At 52.6% G+C, this 20,599-nt stretch overlaps 9 protein-coding genes across 9 annotated transcripts; 5 read left to right on the plus strand and 4 right to left on the minus strand.

Annotated features, from left to right (window-relative positions):
* The first annotated feature begins 414 nt into the window (after positions 1–414).
* Positions 415–2,224, plus strand: BO82DRAFT_101102 (MRG family protein). The gene is made up of 4 exons (XM_025629731.1): positions 415–780; positions 1,030–1,261; positions 1,392–1,776; positions 1,831–2,224. The coding sequence occupies exons 1-4, from the start codon at positions 617–619 to the stop codon at positions 2,040–2,042; spliced, it is 993 nt and encodes a 330-aa protein (XP_025491114.1). The 5' UTR covers positions 415–616; the 3' UTR covers positions 2,043–2,224.
* A 60-nt stretch (positions 2,225–2,284) lies between these two features.
* BO82DRAFT_312115 (ARMH3 family protein) lies at positions 2,285–5,033 on the minus strand. Its single transcript, XM_025632430.1, has 8 exons — positions 4,833–5,033; positions 4,657–4,779; positions 4,513–4,593; positions 4,309–4,462; positions 4,139–4,251; positions 3,748–4,082; positions 3,283–3,693; positions 2,285–3,211 (listed from the first exon to the last, which is right to left on the minus strand). The coding sequence occupies exons 1-8, from the start codon at positions 4,914–4,916 to the stop codon at positions 2,479–2,481; spliced, it is 2,034 nt and encodes a 677-aa protein (XP_025491115.1). The 5' UTR covers positions 4,917–5,033; the 3' UTR covers positions 2,285–2,478.
* Positions 5,034–6,157: 1,124 nt separating this feature from the next.
* BO82DRAFT_375308 (uncharacterized protein) lies at positions 6,158–8,894 on the plus strand (the record flags this gene model as incomplete). Its single annotated transcript, XM_025637472.1, has 2 exons — positions 6,158–6,853; positions 7,839–8,894. 2 exons carry the CDS (start codon positions 6,158–6,160, stop codon positions 8,892–8,894), a joined length of 1,752 nt encoding a protein of 583 aa, XP_025491116.1.
* A 124-nt stretch (positions 8,895–9,018) lies between these two features.
* On the minus strand, positions 9,019–10,316 carry BO82DRAFT_355143 (v-SNARE protein VTI1). Its single transcript, XM_025635362.1, has 3 exons — positions 9,835–10,316; positions 9,347–9,753; positions 9,019–9,280 (listed from the first exon to the last, which is right to left on the minus strand). The coding sequence occupies exons 1-3, from the start codon at positions 10,012–10,014 to the stop codon at positions 9,193–9,195; spliced, it is 675 nt and encodes a 224-aa protein (XP_025491117.1). The 5' UTR covers positions 10,015–10,316; the 3' UTR covers positions 9,019–9,192.
* Positions 10,317–11,201: 885 nt separating this feature from the next.
* BO82DRAFT_285412 (uncharacterized protein) lies at positions 11,202–12,889 on the plus strand (the record flags this gene model as incomplete). The annotated part of the gene is made up of 3 exons (XM_025631499.1): positions 11,202–11,415; positions 11,469–12,202; positions 12,281–12,889. The coding sequence occupies 3 exons, from the start codon at positions 11,202–11,204 to the stop codon at positions 12,887–12,889; spliced, it is 1,557 nt and encodes a 518-aa protein (XP_025491118.1).
* Positions 12,890–13,051: 162 nt separating this feature from the next.
* rvb1 (RuvB family ATP-dependent DNA helicase pontin) lies at positions 13,052–15,064 on the minus strand. Its single transcript, XM_025633390.1, has 4 exons — positions 14,735–15,064; positions 14,405–14,624; positions 13,775–14,322; positions 13,052–13,705 (listed from the first exon to the last, which is right to left on the minus strand). The coding sequence occupies exons 1-4, from the start codon at positions 14,876–14,878 to the stop codon at positions 13,241–13,243; spliced, it is 1,377 nt and encodes a 458-aa protein (XP_025491119.1). The 5' UTR covers positions 14,879–15,064; the 3' UTR covers positions 13,052–13,240.
* A 128-nt stretch (positions 15,065–15,192) lies between these two features.
* Positions 15,193–16,281, plus strand: BO82DRAFT_355146 (mitochondrial 54S ribosomal protein bL28m). The gene has a single exon (XM_025635363.1). The coding sequence runs from the start codon at positions 15,333–15,335 to the stop codon at positions 15,969–15,971; it is 639 nt and encodes a 212-aa protein (XP_025491120.1). The 5' UTR covers positions 15,193–15,332; the 3' UTR covers positions 15,972–16,281.
* A 339-nt stretch (positions 16,282–16,620) lies between these two features.
* Positions 16,621–18,077, plus strand: BO82DRAFT_355147 (putative alpha-1,6-mannosyltransferase subunit). Its single transcript, XM_025635364.1, has 3 exons — positions 16,621–16,987; positions 17,087–17,520; positions 17,649–18,077. Exons 1-3 carry the CDS (start codon positions 16,696–16,698, stop codon positions 17,877–17,879), a joined length of 957 nt encoding a protein of 318 aa, XP_025491121.1. The 5' UTR covers positions 16,621–16,695; the 3' UTR covers positions 17,880–18,077.
* BO82DRAFT_355148 (trans-2-enoyl-CoA reductase (NADPH) TSC13) lies at positions 18,018–19,646 on the minus strand. Its single transcript, XM_025635365.1, has 3 exons — positions 19,446–19,646; positions 19,169–19,384; positions 18,018–19,107 (listed from the first exon to the last, which is right to left on the minus strand). Exons 1-3 carry the CDS (start codon positions 19,474–19,476, stop codon positions 18,425–18,427), a joined length of 930 nt encoding a protein of 309 aa, XP_025491122.1. The 5' UTR covers positions 19,477–19,646; the 3' UTR covers positions 18,018–18,424.
* Positions 19,647–20,599: the final 953 nt, after the last annotated feature.

The raw sequence follows: 20,599 nt of genomic DNA on the forward strand, positions 1-20,599 counted from the left end.
GGCCACCAGGCCGTGACTTGCCCTTTCGGACGCGTTTCTTCCACCAGACGGTGATCCCGCGGGCTTCCTCTTTCTTGCCCCAACCGCGACATGCGATAACATAACTAACACCCACCATCTCAATCCCTGCAGCTTATCTTTTCCCCAAATCTTGAGATACTTCATTTACGCCCGTGATAAACCGGCTTGTGGCTGCTACTACCGCATGTGAGATATCTGACCAGCCTCCATCAAAATTTCATGACATTGACCTTGACCCTAGCCAACCAAACAAACATATCTCTCTCTCACTCTGAGAAGATCGAGACAGCTCCTCAGCGGCTGAACTTCTCTCAGCTGGGAGACTTGTAACTTTGACCTGATTGATATCCTTTTGTCAAGGGCCTTTGTCCGCTTGAAGAGTTCAGTCAACTTGCTGCACGTGCTGTTCAGGAGCAAGAGCACTGATCGGGGCTAAAGCAAGCAGTAGCCCTGATACAGGAAAAATTTGCCTCTTCTAGATTCTTCTCACAGTTTGAGACATCCCAGGTATCAGTGTTCTGTGTCATTGTCAGCAGCATCATTTTTGTGACCAAAGAATACCCCTCATCTCGAAACATCACTCATCTATCTCATCATGGCACCTGCAAGCCATATGAACTACCAGAAGGACGAGAGAGTCCTTTGTTTCCACCATGAGATTCTCTATGAAGCAAAAATCCTTGACCTAAGGCATATCGATCCTGACGACCGCAAGAGTCCGTATGAGTACCTTGTCCACTACAAGGGGTGGAAGAACACGTACGTCTTATCCTCGCCTTATCACCCGGTTATCACTTCTCCTTATTGAAAATCTTCTCAATTTTACCCTCTCGACCTCAAAAATGCTGCTCTTATGTCTTCGTGTCGCCCGATGTTTTCTACCCCCTTCTCTGCAGGAGAAGCTGCTTATTTCCATCTGTGCTTGTCGATGTGGCTGCTGTTACCCTGGGCCGGTGGGGCGGGATCATCATAGCCTGGCTGACTGATATGCTGGTTTACTGCAATTAGGTGGGACGACTGGGTCCCACAAGATCGACTTCGTAAATTTACAGATGAGAATCGAGAGTTGGCCACGACTCTCCGTCGTGAGGCTGAGGCTGCTTTCCGCCAAAAGAATGTGAAGCCATCTGTGAAGAAACGGGGAGGTTCCGATCGCAGTTCCGCCCGGGACAGTGAGGAGAGGCAAACTTCAGTTCCGGGCCGCGGGACGAAGAGAGCACGAGAAAATGATATTGAAAAGGTATGTTTGCTTCTATTCTTTGTATACAAACATAGGCTTCGCCGGTCTCGCACATCATTGCAGTGTCTAGTGACAATGTGCTCAAAGGATCAGCATATTTATTGTTGGTTGACTGACAGACTCAATACAGGAGGAGAGCTTCTATGTCCGGCCATCAGTGCGGATTGTCATGCCCGACAATCTGAAATCCCTTCTGGTCGATGACTGGGAGAATATCACTAAAAACCAGCAAGTGGTGGCACTGCCGGCGAAATGCTCAGTTAGCCAGATCTTGGATGACTATGTCAAGGAGGAAAAGCCTAAGCGGACGAGCACGGCTGACCTGGATGTTCTCGATGAGATCGTCATGGGAATCCGGGAATACTTCTACAAAGCACTTGACAAGATTCTTCTCTATCGCTTTGAAAGGGAACAGTATCGTGTGATCCGCAAGAGGTGGGAGGATGGCAATGGGGACTGGGCCGACAAAGGTCCTCTTGAGACCTACGGCGCTGAGCATCTGACGCGGCTTTTTGGTAGGGTTCGCTTCCTCACAACTTGCTGCGAATGCTAACCTATAATCCTCATAGCGACCATGCCTGAGCTCATCGCCCAGACGAACATGGATGCTCAATCCACGAACAGGCTTCGGGAAGAGCTCTCTAAGTTCACAATCTGGTTGAGCCGCAACTCCGCCAAGTACTTTGCAACTAGGTACACGAATGCCAGCAACGAGTATATCGAGAAGTCGCGCGGGGCTCCAAATCCAGCTCCGGCCACGGCTACCTCGCGTCTTGTGTGATGAACCGAGTATGGGAGTTCTAGAGATCTGAGGCGGTCAATCTCGTGTGCTTTCCTGATCTTCCAAGTGTTTTGGGGCCAATTTTTGTGTTGTGGGCTGTGGAGCACAGTCCTGTGGCGCTCTGATGCATGCTATGATAATGCTATCACTGTAACATTAATAGGATAAAACTGGCGCAAGTTCTGGCGTCCGAATTGAGTAACAGTTTTGTTTCCTCCTACGTGATAGGCTTGTCAACGGACATGGTATTGAATTTTGACAGTAAACGCATCAACCCTTAACCAAACAAGTACACCATGCATACACAGCTTCTGGGTCTGAAGGAGTTTCTCTTCACCCCGGAGTGCTACGTAAAACAGAGCTCTCCTCCACTCAACCAAATACGCGATCATATCTTCAAGACACCTACATACACACACCCCGACACACGAATCTCCTACGCGACTAATTGCCTAGCATCGTCCACGGCGCATCGCGCCGCCCGCTTCAATTCCACCTTCCAATCCGCCTCACGGAACTTCTGCCACGCACTGAGACCCTCTAGCGGCGGGATACTCAGCGTCTCGTACCCCTGCTTGATGATACGATGCACCTCCCGCGGACTGAGATTCTTCTTCAGATTCGGCGACACGGGCGCGGGGCTCTCGCCATCCGCCGCACCACCACCACCAGCCTCGCCGCCTTTATCCGGGACAAACAGAAGAGTGTGGAAGTGCGTGGAGACAGAGATCAAGGTCTCGATCGCGGTGACGTGGACCTCTGCGCTGGATGATATGCTCCGATCCGTCTTGGGGATGTGGCCCACCGCCACCGCTGAGTGAGGACCGCTAGCCCCGCCGCCGCCGCCGCTGCTGGATTTGAAGGCGTACACGTCGCGGAATCGGGCGATGATGGGGCCGGTTTCGACGAGCTTGTAGAAGAGGTCGTCGTAGCTGGAAGGGTCCGGGAGGAAGGTGTCGCCCGCGGAGACGCAGAAGGCGATCAGGTTGACCAGGGTGGTGGTGAGGGTGTGGATGTGCGGGGTGCTGGTGATGAGGTCGGAGACGTAGGTGGTCAGGAAGCGCATCAGGGAGAGCAAGGTGCGCCAGAGTTCGGACCAGTGATAGGTGAGGCGGATCTTGTTCTTGGAGAGGTAGGTGAGGAGGCGGAGGAAAATGGCGATGCAGTGGCTGGGTTTGGTGTTAGAAGTTTGAGGGGGGATTACGAGATCGAAGAGACAGGGAGGAGGTTGATGGCGTACCTATAGAGATTCACATCGAGGCGCCGTCGAAGGTTGTGGGTAAGGGTATCAATGAGGATGTCGAAGATGGCTGTGGTGGGGATTCGTTCGCTGGTGATGAGAGGCAGATATGGTTGCTTTTGGCGACAGAGTCGGATTTTGCGCTTGCTTTCGTCGCTGCAAAGTTGTTTGCAGAGGGCGTTGTCTTCGGATATTATGCGGAGGGTCAGGAGGTTGAGCTCTGCGTAGTGAGCGGTCCGCGGTGATCGGTAGGCATGTTGGAGAAGGTAGGATGTCAATGAGAGGAATGATGCGAAGGGCGACTCCTCGTTGTCCTTCTCGGGGGCCAAGCTGATGAGGTGAAGCCCGAACAGTTTATTGGCATTGATGAAGTCGTAGGTAGCTAGGAGGATCGCTGCTTGTTGCGCGGGCCTGCTTTCGTTAGCTGGTCCTTAGGACAAAAATGACGCTTGTTGAAGGTCGTACAGTGATGCAAACAACTCCTTCGCTTCCTCGGCAGTCGGTGGATTCGGCCGATCCTTCTTACCGGAAGCAAGAGCGCCCAAACCAAAGTACATCAACGTGCTGATCAATGTCCAGCCCTCGGGAGAGTCGTCCTGCACGGCAGCGTAACCGTTTCTGAGGGCTCCACAGGAACTACCAACTCCTCTGGCGATTTTCTGAATGCTCGCTTCATTCACAAAGTCGTCAAGCCGCAGCTGATACGGATTCTGCATCTCGAACTTGTTGTAATTTGCTAGCAGTCCGAGAAGAAGAAACGGCTCAAATACTTGCACGGGCGTCTCTGACTCTTGTACGAACTGCGATGCATGTCAATTTGAGTTATCTGACGGACGGGAGAGGTCATCGAACGAACCTTCATGATTGAAGGGAACAGGTCGCGATGCGTGAGATATGAGACGAGGCTGGTCTTGTATGCGCCAGCAGTCATTGCAATAGCAGTCTTTATGGCTTGAAATCGTAGCGCATCTAGATGACCAGTCAGCGCTTGAACAAAAGTCTTCTTCCATTGCGCTAGGAGCTCACAGGTTTTGCCATTGCGAATGATCCCATCCAAAACAGCGACGAAATTGAAAATTGCATGGTCAACATTGTCGAGACCAGCGAGAACGGTGATTACATCTGAGCTGGGATTGGTGTATTTTTTCTTCAAGACACAGGCTAGAAAGACCGTCAAGGTCTATCGTCTGCTTAGAGATGGGAGTTCAGCTTCGAGGAATATTGACCCACCTCAAGAGCATACGAATCAACGGGACTGGACCCCGACGCAGCTTCACTTATGGCACGAGTGAAGAGTTGCTGGGTTTGAGCCTGCTAAAGAGTCAGCGATGGTCATTCTACACCTTTGAACTCATAATCACGTGGGTCATTGACCTGCAGATTCAGGGTATCATCAGGACTGAGCTGATTCAGTAGTGCATTGAGCTGGCTCCTATCCGGTGGCAGCAGAAAAAATTCTCTCCAAAAACCCTCCGAGGGTTCCGAAAAGTCCGTGGTCTAACGGATCGGTCAGATTTATGTGATGTAGAAACATAGGTGGAAGTACATACCTGGAATAGAGTCTCGTATAGTTGCACGATCTTCGGTTTGAAGGTTTCCGGTCTACTTTGCTGGGTCAAAGGGGAATCCATCATGCTTAAAGATTGAGTTGGACGATCGGCACAGAACACAAGATCATGGCCAATATAGTAGATAAGAGCAAAGAAGTCAAGGCCGACCTAAATGCCTGGCGGACGGGGAGGATGTTATTGACATCCCATGCTTTGAGGGGGAAATTCAGCGGTCGTCGCCTTATTCGACACCACTCTTTTTCTGCCTTTTTAGGCCATCAATCCCCACCACCTGGTTGGCACCACTACAAGCCACTTCCCCTATCTCTCTCTCTCCCTCCATTTTTACACGAGCCTGTCCATTTTTCAAGTAGAGACCAAATCAAAACACCGCTACAGCAATATTCAGGAGCAGCCATTCGCTTGATAACTTTTCATCCGATAATCAAATCTCCTCGTCCCAATCCATAGAAGCGAGCTACGAGAACATCTGCGTGTTGAAGATGACATAATCAGGGGATGTGCGACCTGCAAGTAAGTTTGACCATGTGGCATCTTCATAAAATAAACCGTCAAGGGGGTCCAGCGATTATTACCATGTTCGAGGATAGAGTGATGAAGAGAAAGTACTTTAAACAATCCTGCCAAGGAAGGTTATCCTGGACATAAATCCTTGATCACCTTAAACCTCTTTCAGCCCAAACATAGCTTAACAATTAGATAGTACTCCCTGCAAACTGATGTTTGTCGGATGCAGAAGAAAGCAATTAGTCATCTGATTCCAAGTTGACGCCTGAGGTGCTCAGGTGCCAAATCATGACTAAGGAACATTCTCCAATGGCAGAACAGTGAATTCGTGCTCTGTGTGAATGACGAGGGATGAAACGGATCATGAAGGACAGAGAACAAACAAAAGAACATGGCCACTTAAAACCACTCACTAAGCAATGATAATCATTAGTTATTGGGTCCTACCCCAGTCTCTAATGGATTTACTTCATCAATTTCTAGTCTAGAACAGCAGAGCGCAGTGGCGCCACTTGACCTGTGTAGAAACACCTCAATGCTGATTGGCCGATGCGGTCCTGGCCCTGACCTCTTTTAACCGACTCAGGACCCGACCCGGCGTTCTTCCGCCTCCCCCAAACAGAACTCAATCTTTCCCGACTCACTTTCATCCTCCTCCTCGCATCCTCTATCACAATCACTACAGTGACCCAACAACCGTTCAGACATCGTGGGAAATTAGCTACACGCTGTCCTGTCGCTTCATAGATCATCTACTATCAATCTTCAATTTACCGCCTCGTTTTTACACAGTCACTATGCAGTCCTCAGTGACATCATCCGCCACGCTGCTCAGCTTGTTGAGACAGTCATCGAGCAGACGCACAGCACAGACATGCCGTCTTTTCTCCTCATATGGAAACTCACAGCGATCTTCTTCGAAGCGTGAGTTGCAGACTGCTACCGCATACCGTCCACACAGTCTGCCCACTTCCTTCCCGCCACCTCGGAGCCCGGGGTCGTCCGACACCTCCATTGCCGCAGACTTCCCCTCCTTCCGCGAGATGACCTCGCCTCAGCTTCCTGGCCAACAAGCCTATTCTCCGAACATCAACCTCAACGAAGCCGAATCACAGAAGCCCAAGCCCGTCGAGACCTCTCCCGCCACTACCGCTAAGCCCGTCGAGAAGCCCCGCAGAAAACTCCGCGCCCGCAAGGCTGCTATGAAGCTGACCCCGGTGGCCATTGAGCAACTCCGTAAACTCTTGTCTCAGCCCGAACCCAAACTGATCCGCGTTGGAGTCAAGAACCGAGGCTGCTCTGGCCTCGCCTACCACCTGGAGTACGTGGAGAAGCCGGGCACTTTCGACGAGGTCGTGGAGCAAGACGGTGTCAAGGTCTTGATCGACAGCAAGGCTCTCTTTAGCATAATCGGAAGTGAGATGGACTGGCAAGAAGACAAGCTCAGCAGGAAATTCGTCTTCCGCAACCCCAATATTAGTAAGCACATTATGGTCTCACCGGACAACCGCACGGAGCGTATACTAACAAATCTTGCTAGAGGAACAATGCGGATGCGGTGAATCCTTCATGGTATAAGTCGCTGATATGCGCTTCTATACGACTTTGTTATTCATTATTGGATGAACTGGGTTTTGGGTTCCTACATGCATTGAATGGCGTTCTGGGGCGGTCTCCTTTGGCGAATGAGCTTCTTCTTTCTTTTCCTGAACATACACCCTGATTCCCGGGCACGTAGCCCACCAATTGTGCAATATATTCTTTTCTCTCTTTCCTATGTGGATGATAACATATAACTTTACTGATCAGACTGCCACCGCACATGGCAATATGTGGTGATCTAGTCATTCTCAATACATCTAATTGGGGAAGACAGTGTGAACAATTATGCCTCCAAATTGAGTCAGGTGTGTCGGAGAAAGCTGGGTTGGTCGTCGCATAGCCCAGTAGTCGGTAGCACGATAGCTAAGACAATCTACATCTACTCATAATCTCCAAATGTGCCCTCGTTAACGACATCCCCGCGAGTAACGATGTCTAATCAAGAGTATTCAGAGAAGAGACAGTCTAGGTGTGCGTAGATCAATGCATCTGCATTAATCCGAATTTGACGCAGGTAAAGCCACTGAGTTGCTGGGAGTAAAAACTGGTACCTGGGGTAATATGCTCAGGGTCAAGCACTGATCAGCCCATGCTAGTCTTGTGGCTTCAGCGTGACGCCGTCGCGTTATTTCCAGTTTTTATACATAAAACTAGACCCAGAACGGGTTCAGTTGCGTTGCTCAGGCTGCAAGATGATCGATGATAGACCGGGGAAAAGCAGTGTCGAGGTATCACGTGGGGATAGCATTTGGGACAATCAGCCCCATTCTCCACTTTATCAGCTTATCGACGCTCCCCTTTCCACCCTTCATCCCGCATCACTTGTGACGCACGGCCGTATCACTTGCTTCCCTGCAACAACACCCCCGTTTCGAGCAAAGCACAATGTCGACGCCGACGTTTCTCACTCCTGATCGCATGCTCGACCTCAATGAATCCACCTCAGCCCCTCTTTATGTCATCATCCGCTTCTCAGCCTCTATCCCCGATCTCCCCCTCGACATCTTCTCCCCCGAGACCACCACATCTGCCGGACTGAAACAACTCATCCGCACACGTCTCCCGCCAAACCTCTCCTCCCACCGTCTCCGTCTAATCTACGCTGGTCGTGGCCTCGAAGATGCCACCCCACTAGCCGCATCCCTCAAACTCCCGCCCTCCTCTTCCGCCCGCTCCACCCCCCGGCCCCCGGAGGACGACGAATCCACCACAACCTCTAAGGGCAAGGGCAAGGGCAAGGGCAAGGCCCCCGTCCGCGATCCACCCCGTCTGTATATCCACTGCTCCATCGGCGACATCATCCTCTCCGCCGGCGACCTCGCCGCCGAAGCGGCCATCGCATCCACCATCCGGCAGCCGCAGGACTCAGATTTGGGAGATGAAGACGGCAATGATGGATCGCCATCTGGCTCTCGGCGTAGGCATCAAGGGATCTCGCCTTCGGCATTGAACTCCGCCGGAGTGGCGACGACAACAACGACGCCCGCGCCCCGCGGATTCGACCGGCTGCTGGCGGCTGGGTTCACGCCCGCGGAGGTGACGGCGCTGCGGTCCCAGTTCATGGCCATCCAGGCGGTTTCGCGGACGCCGGATACGATGCCCAGCGGGGCGGAGTTGCGCGAGATGGAGGATCGGTGGATGGATGAGGGGTCGTCGGCGATGGCGGCCGGGGGAGGAGTCACTGGCGGTGGTGGTGCTGGGGGTGGTGGGGAGGGGATCTCGTTTGCGGACGACGATGGTGGGTTCGGGCCTGGGTCGAGGGGCGCGATGGACGATATGCTTTGGGGGGCAGTGATGGGGTTCTTCTGGCCGGTGGGCTGTGCGATGTGGTTGCGGCGAGAGGAAGGGGTCTGGAGTTGGCGGAAGGGGTTTGCGGTGTTTGTGGGGGTGGTGGTTAATGTTGCCTTTGGGGCGATGCGGATCATGAATTAGTGTTTCTGGGTGGTGTTCGGTATTTTTGTTTTGTTGTTCTTCTGGTCTACTTGAGCGGGATACCCTGTTGTGTTTTTCTTTCTGGCGCTTTTTATTTCTTCTTTCCAATTTTGGTTGGAGTATTCAGTGCGTTCCATGTAGTGCTGGACACAGTGGTCTTTGATTAGGGCTGGAAGAGTGCTATCATACAAAATTCTGTGGAGGAGTCTGCTAATGCAGACGTGTATATGTCGTTATCAAAGTACTACAAAGGAAAAAAGATGGTCATCCCATGGTAACGCCTGCTGGAAACCCACGCTCAGTGGAACTTGCTGTAGATCACAGCGAAAATCAAAAGAATCAACACAGTAATGATTGCAATGGTAATCAGCCGATTCGTAGCCATCCTATGAGGCAAGTTAGCATTGAATCCGTGCGCAAATAACTGCAGGGTATGGCAAAGGGGCCAGTACCTACGGGCCATGCCCCTCAATGTCTTAATACTGGTATCCACATAGCCTTCACTCTCCAGCAGACGACCTCGAGCATTGATGATGGTCTCCCGCTGCTGGTTCAGATCCGCCAGAGTGTTGCGGCCGATGTCCTCCGTCTCGAGAGCGATGCGCTGGCTCTCCTGGAGCCGGGCAGAACTGCGCTCCAGGCGCTCTGTACCAGACAGAAGTTGCTGGCGCTGTTCCAGATGCTCGTCCTGCGGGTCATCCGTGTATCGGTCGCCGAAGAGGGCTTTGCGATCATCCGACAGAGATCGCAGCTTGCGCTTGGCCTCATCAATGTCCGTCGCGTAGTTGCGGACCCGGGTGTTGATTTTCGATCGCGCGGAGGAGGGGATGTTCTGTTTCTCCATGCGCATTTGGTCCAACTGCGTTTCGGAAGGGGGAGGAGGAGGTTAGATTGATGGGTTGATCTATATCGCGCAAGGGACAGGAGTCGGGCAACGCACCAATTCCGTGGCCTCATCCAGCGCTCTTTCCGCTTGCCGGATGGCAGACTTCCGTTGTTCACCGCTCGACTCCGAGATCTGATCTAGCTTCTGGTTGAGGTCGGCTTGGACCAGCTTCAACTCGGTCTCGTAGCTGCTGAACAGCTCCGAGCCGGCATCGGTGTCCAACGGGTTCGACATGGTGATATGGGTGTGTAGTGACACTGCTGGAAGTGTTGGCTATTGCGAGTGTCCTTGAGATAATCAATCGAGGCCGGTTGAAGTAGCGGATCGATAGAGGGGGGCGTTGCGGTGGATCGGATAAGGCGGAGAGATTGGCCACTTGTATCCTCGTGGTGGCTGGCCAGTGCCCGGCCTGCTGGATTTAATGACGGATTGACCTGAGTTGGGTCCTATGTGATAGCCCCCACGCTGAAACAACCGGATGTCGGCCGCTGAACAAATTAGAGATGAAGATGGATGCAGAAAGTGTTCGAGTTGGGGATGTGCCTATTCCATGCCAAAGAACCAGGAACGGCGGCGGCTTCCTGCCGGCCTACACGTGACCATAGTCCGAGGCTGTCCTTATTTCCGGACTGACGTCGCCAATTCGATAGCAATTACTTCTTGATGATCCTATTGTCTTCGTTTATTGTTGCTTGAACTCAGTTGGGCGCACCCTCCCGTGGCTCTTTTAATGAGCAATGTTTTCTCTGCCTTCTCAAAACCAAGCAGTCGTAGGCTATTTTGACAGCGATTGTTACATTTGGACAAAGGTGCGAAGAAGTTTCTCAGTCAATAGTTGATCGCGATCGCATCCGCGCTCAACTTATTGTTGAGCCCCTCTTTCCGCCATTATCGCCTTGGCTGGGTGGAGCTGCAACGGATTCCCTCCTGCGTCTTGACCGCCATACAAGGTCGCTTCCTTCGAAAGAGCAGAGGTCACGCACCTTTTCTTCTGCAGATCTGCATCGGCAGGAATTCCTGCTTTGCCCCAAAGGATGGCTTAAGAGGCTCACGGATCTCTATATTAAGCTGATATTGACCCCTCGGTATTTCCGTCATATGATGTGATCACACCGGAAAGCCACATGAGGGCATATCGGAAGCAATAGTAGGGCAGAGAAAATCTGACCGTGTCTGCGCTGATAAGCCTGTCGCCTTCACTTGCTGCGGCGCTTTCCACAAGCCTCTTTTATATCGCAAGCCCCTGTGAGCTCCCACTATCTGGCCCCGGTAGAAACAAGGAACAATCGCCAGTGTGTCTGAAACTACAGACACGAACCTTGAATCGGGTGACTTCAACCAACCGCAGAGCTAGCGAGGAATTCCCAGTATTGAAGTCCCAAAGCCAATGGCCGAGGTGACTGTTGGGTGCTATTATTCTCATGCCCGTCTCACAGCCAGAGCGTGTCGCTATAATAGGGGGTGGTTGCACGGGAATCACCTCGTTTTGGGCCTTGCAAAACTCCGGTCATGACGTCCACCTTTTCGAAGCCTCCGATGCCCTCGGCGGGCGTATCAAGTCACTGCCTTTCGAGCATGAGGGCATTCATACCAACGTGAATTCAGAATCATCTGTCTACAATGTTGAGGCTTCTCGTCAGTTTCATTTTCCCATGATGCCCTCTGCACAGGACTGATCTGCAATCCAGCAAACTTGGATTCATTACTGCGCTACCTGGGAGTGTCGACGATCAGACATCGATTTGGCGTCAGAGCAACTGACGGAGACCGCAATTCTTGGTGGAGTGACAGTATATTGCAAAGCATCCTTCTCCGGCCCTGGATCCTCTGCCGCAAGGAGACGTATGTGATACTGTCGGATATCATCTGGCTCAAGTTTATAGCCATCGACGTGCTGCGTAAGGATGTCTTGCCGTATAGGACCAGTAACATTGAGTCACTCCTCTCTGCCAAGAGATATCTTGCGAAAGAAGGATATTCTGCCAGCTTCCGTGATGAGTACCTAGCTCCAACACTTTCGGTTCTATGGGGCACAAATGCTGGTAAGGTCCTTTCACGGCTACCTATCGAAGCTGCTATCCGCTGTCTGTATGACCATCAGCTGCTTTGGCCGCGGCAGAATGTCCCGTGGCGTAGCATTGAACGGGGCGTAAGCCACCTAGTGCAGGCCCTTTCTCGCGACTTTGATCCTTCCAGGGTACATCTAGAGGCCAGAGTACGACGAGTGACCCGGTACGACAAGAAAGTCTACAGACTGGTTACTGCAGATGGCCGCGCGAGGGATTTCAATCGCATCATTTTCGCTGTCGATAGCGAAGAGATTATGCAGATATTGGGGCCTCTTGCGAGCGCGCAAGACAGGAAGATCATTGGGGGATTGGGCACAACGAAGAACATATCTGTGTTGCATTCGGACTCCCTCGTGGGTGAAGGCGTAAGATCCCCAGTACAATTCCTGGCAGGTGAGGGTTGGGGAAGCGCTGCTCACCAGTTGGGCCAGCTTCTGCTGGAAAGGGAGCATTCTACGACCGCCTACACCTATGTGCTGGAGCCCATCGTGCCTGAGCGCTCATCCGAGGACTCAACGCCCCGGAAATCTAGCCTCAGCTATAATGTTAATGCCTTGGACAGTGTTTCAGTGTCTCTTTACGGTCCGATATACATCACGCTGAACCCGATTATGCCCCCCCATCCTAGCATCGTGCAGAGTGTATGCGAATTCACCGAGCCAGATCCAAGCTTCAGCACACTACAGGCACAAAATGATCTTGCGCTCATTCAGAACAAACAAGGTTTAAGCTACGGATTCCGTTGGACGGGCCGTGGGCACCTCGAGGATGCCATCACTGCAGGCTTGCGGGTTGCGATTGAAGACTTGAACGCAGAAGTCCCTTTCCCAGTCGAATTCCATCCCATACCTTTCGCGGCGGACCTGCCCCGTCCAAGCCTGGGCCTCCCTATTCACATAATACGGACCCTACTCCGGCTACTTCAGCTTTTTGTCCTTGTTCTGAAACTGCTGATGCCCTTGCTGCCTGGACCGGCCTCGCGATTCATAGTTCGCCGCCATAGACACATATCGAGGCAGGAGCCTGGGAAGCCGTCATGACAAAGGGAATGATGGAAGATCTGCCCTCCTTGCCTCTCAGATTGAGTTGAGCTGCTTAGGAACAATAGACTGAATAGATCTCTTGCCGAGACTTGCGCTGGGTATACAGGTTATTGAGATATAGCTACATTTGACTGCTCTCTACAAGTTTCAGATCCATCTCACGATGACAGGCACGGTATGATAGGATGCCAGCTAAGTTTAGAAATTTAAATTTTTCATATGGATCGTTTCACTCCATCTGTCGGTCGAAGTACATAACAAAAGAAGAAAGACAAGGATTAGGCCAGACCCAAAAAAGCTCACGTTCATTAAACTCCGATCACAAAGGCACCACTCTGTTTGGATTATCTATTTCAGGAACTTGTCGTCGTCCTGGCTGACGATCAAAGCACTTCTCTTGGTATCGATGAAGAGATCTTCGACCTCAGCCACGTCGGCCTCTTCGATGCCACCCGGCCGGCCATTGACCCGGGCAAGGATGCTGGCAGGGGTCAATAATTGCAGGGCATAGCGCAAGCTGACCTTGCTGCCGTGCTCCGAAACCTTGTCCAAGGCCGGGTCGGTGATGGTGATGCCTTCCGTCTTCGCGCGCAGGCGAATGATGGTCTTGATCTCGTCGTGGGTGTAGGGGTGAGTGGGAATGATGAGGAGACGGGCGAGGAGGTCGGGAGGGATGCCGTGGGCGGCCGAGATATCGTCCGTGCCGCGGATGACGGTGTGGCCGCGGTTGGAGGCGAGGATGACGATGGGGGAGATGGTGGATTCGAGGGCCCGGTTGAGATACGTGAAGCATTCGATGTCGAGCATGTGGACCTGGGGGTTGTGTTGTTAGATATCTCGCGCGATTGCGGGATGATGAATTGGCGGGGAAATATAACAAACCTCGTCGATGAAAAGAACACCAGGGACAAGCTCGGCAACACCTTGGTCGATGTAGCGGTTGACGACCTTGTTGATCTCCTGGCGCAACTTGTCCGTGATCTCGGTCTTCTTGGGCTTCATCAGCTGGCCCATCATGCTCATCACGTCTTGTCCGCCTTGCGGCCGGGCGTTAGCCATATCGAGATCGTGTAGCGTCACGTCCTGGACGATTTCCTTCTTCTTGTGAACCTCGCCCTTGGGTACCGGGACGTACTCCTCCGCCTCCAGGTCGAACTCGGTCGCATATGCGTCGGAGCGTCCCACACGCTTGCAAGCGCCGGTGTTTGCTTCGATGTAGATAACGTCTCCGACCGTGACACGCTCCTTCTGGATGGCCTCGTAGATGCTGGGGTCCAGGCGCAGCTTCTTGGTGCCCTTGGCGGACTTCAGTCCGATGATCAAATGGCTGATCGTCCGTCCATATCCCCCCAATGGGTTCTCGGCCTCCTCGGGCGTGAGCTCCGTCACTTCGCCTTCGTACACTTCCTTGGTTTCGCGGACACGGAGACCTGTAGATGATTCTGCGTTAGCCGCGCGCATTCTTTGTCGCTTCTCCTTCCCGACCTGCAGCAGCAGTAATGGAATATTTACCAATTGCTCTCCGGAAATTCTCCATCAGCGCCTCCGTCTTCTTCACTTCGGCAGAGTAGATTTCACTGCCGACGATGGGGCAGAATGGGACCTTGGTTCCCAGTTCCTGCGATACGGCAAGAGCGAGAGCTGTCTTGCCCGTGCCAGGACCACCGGCCAAAAGCACGGCACGGCCAGCCATCTTCTTCGCCTTGATCAGATCAACAACAACACCGCATGCCTAATGGGAAAAGATTCCGCTTGTGTCAGCCAACGATGTGTTTGAACCGGAGCAAGCAGAGAAACAATAATTCTTGTGCACAAAAAAGAAGGGGATTTGGCGTCGCATACCTCACGGGCAGCACCTTGTCCAACAAATCCATCGCCAGTTGTCTCTGCGGTTCCGTCTGGCCGGAGACCGAGGCCCTTAATGTGCGTGTGCGCTGCGGTTCTGTTCTCGCGCGAATTGCCCTTCACTTCACTGATCTGGACCATGGTGAAGGGATTGCGACCTTACTCGGAAGGCCACAGAGGAAGCGAACGGAAAAGTCGAGGGGTTGGGATTGAGGATTGAGAAGATGAGCTGCAAAGAGCTGACGGTACGGAGCACAGAAGTAAGGACGATGGGTTCAGGAGGAATGAAGAGAAACAAATTGTTCGGTTTTGGTATGGATGATGCTGAGCAACTGCTTGCTTGCTTGCTTGCTGAGCGGAAATTCCGATCGATCAATCAGAGCGGCCTGTGTCCAAGGCGGTCAGCCGCAACGCCCAAATTCTTTCTCTCCTACTCCCGCCGGAAGTGCGTCCAGGCCTTGTCGATTATCGCCCAGCAGCTTGAGATCTCTCCCTCACTCCTCAATTGGCCGAATTCGCCATCGATTTGTCCGGCAGTGACTCTGTCATGGTCAAGAGCTGAATCTTACACTTCAATTCACAGACAGAATAAAGGATGACGGGCCTACAGACTCGCTCGGCCATGTCTCTCCCCTTCACCCTCTCTGCGGCCTTTCGCAACCTTTCCCTCAACACCGCGAAGCGGTCCTTCTCCACGACACTGCCTGTACAGAAGACGCGAAAACTTCCGGACCATATCCCACCGTACCCGTACGGCCCCAACTATGTCTTCAAGCAGTCCAACTCCGGTCTGTATGCCGGCGCGATGATCCGATTCGGCAACAAGATCTCCGACGGCAAGAACGAAGGCAAGACCCGCCGATCCTGGAAGCCCAACGTTCGCCGCAAGAAGATCTGGAGCGAGAGTCTTGAGAAGTTCCTGTTCATCAAGGTGACGAAGAAGGCACTAAGGACGATCGAGAAGTGCGGCGGACTCGACAACTACCTCCTGGGCAACAGCCCGGCACGGATCAAGGAGCTGGGTATCTTCGGCTGGGAGCTGCGGTGGCAGGTGATGAACTCGCCCAAGATGCAAGAGAAATTCGAAATGGACAGGCTGCTCTTCAACATCGAGAAGCCTCAGACCTTCGAGGAGTTTGTGGCGCAAAAGGAGGCCGAGAGAAAGAAGGCGGCGCTTGATCTGACGAATATCAAGAAATTGACGAAGCCTACGCTCAATGAGAAGCAGTACTGAAAGGGGACACAAAGGATTGAAGTCTTGAATCTTGGGCTTGGAACCGTCTCGAAGCATCCGAGGTTCAAGACCAGGGGATGAGAACGTCTGTTGTATTATATCTATTTGCGATCGTGGTCGACAGTCTTGCGCAGGCAGTGTCAGTGGAGTACCTCTATCTTCCTGACTGCTCGTTGAAGAGAAACTCTATGGCTGTCTGGCTTTGATTTTCTTGCATTGATTACCATGGACTTGCATGTTCCGATTTTTGTTTGTTGTATTTATACTTCATATCACCTTGGCCAATGATATTAGAATTTGACTACTGGTCATCGAGCAGGGGCTTTCTTTAGCTGGTGAGGCGTACAAGAACGAGCTGGTGTCTTTAGTACAGTCCTGTCCAGTACATCGTAGCCAAAAGAGTCATGAGTGACGCTTGGCTCTACAAATCAATCCTGCGTCACTCAACGAACCTGACTCGGGCTTGTCTTGGGGCTATTAATATCTCTGGAAAGCACACATACTTAGGACGGACTTGCTCGGGCCCTCTGGAATGTTGCGATATCTCGGGCCAACCCAAGGCCCGCGGATTGATAGCCGGAAGCGGCAGAACAGCCCCATCTCTATGCGGTGACGCTTTGTCCGACCAAGTACTCGTACTTAGAAACCATCCAGCTTCTCCTCCAACGAATCTCTTCCTCACCAGTCACCCAGCATTCGCTCGCTGGGGACAGATTCTGCCAGCATGCAGTTCGCCTTACCTCCACGGAGGGCTCCGATCACTCCTGTGTACGGCCGATCCTCGCGATTCTCGTTACAGCGCAGGAAGCAGCTCAAAGCCATTGCCATCCTCGCCTTTGCGCTCCTCACCATATTCTTCCTCCTCTCCCAATTCTTCTACACAAGTACTGGCACCCCTGCAGTGTCCGCGAGCACTTCTGGGGTAGTCATCGTCACAGTGTTAGATCGGGTCGGCTTCAGCGAAGATTACATCGAGAAGATTGTCAAGAACCGGGAGGACTACGCAAAGCGTCATGGTGAGTAGTCGTGGCCCCGGAGAGGACATGGCGTTTGACACACGATTACTACCACTTTGTTGCACTACGACTGACAAAAACGCATTCGCTGCCAATCAGGGTATACAAATTTCTTCGCCAATGTGTCTGACTACGAATCCTCGATCGGCGACTCGCCGCAGAGCTGGGCGGTCATCCCCGCCGTCCGGCATGCGATGGCATCCCACCCTTACTCGCAGTACTTCTTCCACCTCGATGCGCACGCCCTGATCATGAACCCGAGCAAGTCGCTGGGGTCGCATGTCCTAGACAAGCAGCGGCTCGAGTCGCTGATGCTCAAGGAGGTCTCCGTCGTGCCGCCCGACAGCATCATCAAGACCTTCTCACATGTCCACCCCGAAGACGTCGACCTGATCATCACCACCGACAATGAGGACATGAGTCCCGGGAGCTTTGTGCTACGGCAGGGCGATTTCGCCAAGTTCTTCCTTGACTTGTGGTTCGATCCCCTGTATCGGAGTTATAACTTCGCGAAGGCGGAGACGCATGTGTTGGTAAGGACTCTGTTGCGTCGTTCTTTTCTTCTCTGCTTTTTCTCTGCTTCGGCTCGCTCTTCCTGGACTTTCTGCAAAATTTGTGTCACCGTAATGATTCTGACTCACGTCATCGTTTCGCTCTCTAGGATCACATCGTCCAGTGGCATCCCACCATCCTCGCCCGGTTGGCGCTCCTGCCTCAGCGAACCATCAACGCCTACAGCAAGGATTGCTCGGCGGCAGCGGCGAACGGCATCTACAAGGACGGCGATCTTGTCATCCGGTTCCTTGGCTGTAACACTGATACGAAGCGGAGCTGCGAGAAAGAGATGGAGCCCTACTACCGCCTTTGGCAGACGAAAATGAAGATTGAGTGAACTCCGTTCACTCCAACTAGTTTTTTATTTTTACTTTTCCTTGCTGGAATTTGGAGTTTTGTGGCTGTGGGTTTGAGGGGAGTACGAAACTGTCTTTTCTGTTTTTACTGGTTTATTCTTCCAGGTGTTCTCTGGAGTTTCATGAGGATGCACCACATAGAGCGAGCGCGTGTATTATTATAGGTTGAATCTGAAATACTGCCTCTTTTCATTTTTTTTTTTTCGCATCAGGAGACCTTTAAGAGCACCAATTGCGACATTTAGACTCGATGTAGCGCACCGATGTCACGCGGAGCGAGTGTCAGGTGCGATAGGGGGAACTAGGTTGCCGGTGGATTTTCCAACCACTGATTTTAAGCTTCGTGACTTTGTCTCATCCATTCGTCGGTTTTGATTTTTCGTAACTGTGAGGTTGTTGAATAAGGGCGAAACCATGTTCTTCATGACGTGTGACTTCTTTGGGGGAGGAGAGTCCACCAAACGATGTGTTTCCCTCCTCACCCCCTCCTCCTTTCCAATAACTCTTATCACCCGTTTCACTAACTCTAAACGAGGCCAGGGAAGAGAGCAAAGCGCTTGCGCTTGTACTTGTCGCCGAACTCCTTGCGGTAGCGACGCTCCTTCTTCTTGGCCCAGATGGCCATCTGGGCGGAGCCGACGACGAGGAACAGGAGGACGCTCCAGCTGAGGCCGCTGAGCAGGTAGATGCCGACCCAGGCGACGATCTCGAAGAAGTAGTTGGGGCAGGTGACGACGCTGAAGCCGAAGCCGGCGGGGATGCCGCGCTCGGTGGTCCCGGGCCGGCGCAGGTCGCGCAGGATGCAGTGGGCGTTCAGGTTGGCCAGCTCGCCGAAGGCGAAGAGGGCCAGGCCCGTGTACCGCAGGAAGGCGTCCCCGTCGCGGGCGACCGCGGGGCTGTCCGGGCGAAAGACCCAGTAGGCGATGTTGGCGCCGGCCAGGAGCCAGTAGTGACCGCTGTTCTTGAGGATGTTGCGCGCGGGCATCGTGGCGTTGCTGAAGCGGTGGATGAAGATGGTCTCATACTCGCGCTTGATGAAGTGGACCGTCAGGAGGGCGCAGACCAGGCGTTGGAAGTTCGAGGGCTCCGCGAGCGGCTGGTCGAAATTGTAGTAGATGTACGGCCGGAGCGGGTAGAGGAAGAGGTAGGGGATGATGAGCGGGCCCAGGTATTCGATGAGGTAGACGGTGCGCCATCCTAGTTGAGGGCCTGGATAGTGAGGGGAGATGAGGTTAGTGTGATTCTATTTGAAGTAAAAGGCTGGGCATACCAAGGTCCTTGACGTGGATCACGCTCTTTTCCTTCAGGCCGGTGCCATCGACGGTCAGGTCCTTGGAGTTGGGGACGAGCGTCCGGTCGCTTCCCTTGGTGATGCGGAGGCGGTGGATGGAGAAGTTCGAGGCTTTGGCCAACGCTTGGTAGATTTCCTCGGTCGAGGCATCGGGCGCTACTTGAAGCTCCTTGGGGAGCTTTCTGATGGGTTTACCTGGAGAGAAGTGGTGTTAGTTTGGCAGGGGTAGGTGGAAACGGTTGGGAAAAGGACTTACCCCGGGGCTCAACAACTAATGTTATCGCCATTTGGAACGAGCTGAGGGGGGAGCGAGTTGGAGATGGAGCGCTCTGCTGATAGCGATTAATGGCTACCAATGACGATGGATTGTTTGATGGGAGGTTCTAGGATGTGATGGAAGGCTGTGAAGCTTAGTCCAGGATCCAGGTCTGATGCCGGACATGCGCGAAAATTACCCTAACTCTTGGTTTTGGTTGAGGAAGAATAATAATGGGACCTTTTGCTGCACTGCACTGAGCTTACCGCGCTTACTCGACTGGGTAAGCTCAGAGCCTCGGCTTCCGGCGGACGGGAACCATCACGTGGCAGACCGCCCTCAGCCGCATAACGAAGGGCATTATTGGGGGCTGGAGACCAAAAGAGGTTGTGATTCTTATGAATTACACTATGTATAATACAGAGTGGATTCATGATCATTATGATTAATTTATGGCCCACCATCTTTCAGCTGAAGGAAGCTTGAAGGATCCCCGGGCCGAATTCGGATGGAACCTTCACTCGTATTGTTTTCGACTTTTCCATGCACAGCCTGAGTCAGGTGTCCTGCCTGAGAAAAATGGTAAAGCAAGGCTGAACGAACGAACGAAAAAACGATGGCACCATCCTCCGGGACCATGTGATAACTACTAGGTAACTGACTCGGCAGGAGACAACAGACACAGTCTAGAATATCGGCCTGGATGAACACCCTTTGACCCGTTGATTGTCCTTCCACACATGGCGCCTCGCTTTGAATGTCCAGCCGAGAAAAGGCATTGAGCCATTGACATTATCATCATTAGGCTAAGCTTGCGTCGGGCTAGCGTCCCGAAAATCAAATAGTGTCGCAGTTAGTGTCGGCCTGTCAGCCAGCCTTTCGTCTCTTCTCCATCGGCCGTTTAGCACGTTTTAGCAACTTGGAACCATTTTAGTGTCAGGCGTTCCCCGGCACTCTCAGCACCATCCCTCAAATGGCAATCCTCCAATTGATAACCACAAGTAATCAAAAGCAAACAGGTCGCTACGCGCACTTGTCCATGTGTTGCTGCTCAGCACATCAAACCTAGGATTGATTTCACGGGTCAACGGACTCAACTGAGTTTCCAAACCGTCCACAATGTCATTGACAGTCCCTCATCCAAAAAATATCAC

This window comes from Aspergillus uvarum, assembly GCF_003184745.1.
Source record: "Aspergillus uvarum CBS 121591 unplaced genomic scaffold BO82scaffold_33, whole genome shotgun sequence".
Classification (NCBI taxonomy): domain Eukaryota; kingdom Fungi; phylum Ascomycota; class Eurotiomycetes; order Eurotiales; family Aspergillaceae; genus Aspergillus; species Aspergillus uvarum.

Bases quoted from the DNA above. Each gene is read 5' to 3' on its own strand.
- BO82DRAFT_355148 (XM_025635365.1), bottom strand. From the start codon at position 19,476: ATGGCGATAACATTAGTTGTTGAGCCCCGGG. The intron at 19,385-19,445 runs GTAAGTCCTTTT...ACTTCTCTCCAG, and splicing joins ATTAGTTGTTGAGCCCCGGG to GTAAACCCATCAGAAAGCTC. The intron at 19,108-19,168 runs GTATGCCCAGCC...CTCACTATCCAG, and splicing joins GATCCACGTCAAGGACCTTG to GCCCTCAACTAGGATGGCGC.
- BO82DRAFT_355147 (XM_025635364.1), top strand. From the start codon at position 16,696: ATGCAGTTCGCCTTACCTCCACGGAGGGCTCCGATCACTCCTGTGTAC. The intron at 16,988-17,086 runs GTGAGTAGTCGT...GCTGCCAATCAG, and splicing joins GGACTACGCAAAGCGTCATG to GGTATACAAATTTCTTCGCC. The intron at 17,521-17,648 runs GTAAGGACTCTG...TTCGCTCTCTAG, and splicing joins AGGCGGAGACGCATGTGTTG to GATCACATCGTCCAGTGGCA.
- BO82DRAFT_355146 (XM_025635363.1), top strand. From the start codon at position 15,333: ATGACGGGCCTACAGACTCGCTCGGCCATGTCTCTCCCCTTCACCCTC.
- BO82DRAFT_355143 (XM_025635362.1), bottom strand. From the start codon at position 10,014: ATGTCGAACCCGTTGGACACCGATGCCGGCTCGGAGCTGTTCAGCAGC. The intron at 9,754-9,834 runs GTGCGTTGCCCG...TCCGAAACGCAG, and splicing joins TGGATGAGGCCACGGAATTG to TTGGACCAAATGCGCATGGA. The intron at 9,281-9,346 runs GTACTGGCCCCT...CTTGCCTCATAG, and splicing joins TTGAGGGGCATGGCCCGTAG to GATGGCTACGAATCGGCTGA.
- BO82DRAFT_312115 (XM_025632430.1), bottom strand. From the start codon at position 4,916: ATGATGGATTCCCCTTTGACCCAGCAAAGTAGACCGGAAACCTTCAAA. The intron at 4,252-4,308 runs GTGAGCTCCTAG...CTGGTCATCTAG, and splicing joins CATTCGCAATGGCAAAACCT to ATGCGCTACGATTTCAAGCC. The intron at 4,083-4,138 runs GTTCGTTCGATG...CATGCATCGCAG, and splicing joins TGTTCCCTTCAATCATGAAG to TTCGTACAAGAGTCAGAGAC.
- BO82DRAFT_101102 (XM_025629731.1), top strand. From the start codon at position 617: ATGGCACCTGCAAGCCATATGAACTACCAGAAGGACGAGAGAGTCCTT. The intron at 1,262-1,391 runs GTATGTTTGCTT...GACTCAATACAG, and splicing joins GAGAAAATGATATTGAAAAG to GAGGAGAGCTTCTATGTCCG. The intron at 1,777-1,830 runs GTAGGGTTCGCT...TAATCCTCATAG, and splicing joins GCATCTGACGCGGCTTTTTG to CGACCATGCCTGAGCTCATC.
- rvb1 (XM_025633390.1), bottom strand. From the start codon at position 14,878: ATGGTCCAGATCAGTGAAGTGAAGGGCAATTCGCGCGAGAACAGAACC. The intron at 14,625-14,734 runs GTATGCGACGCC...TTTTCCCATTAG, and splicing joins GACAAGGTGCTGCCCGTGAG to GCATGCGGTGTTGTTGTTGA. The intron at 14,323-14,404 runs GTAAATATTCCA...AATCATCTACAG, and splicing joins GAATTTCCGGAGAGCAATTG to GTCTCCGTGTCCGCGAAACC.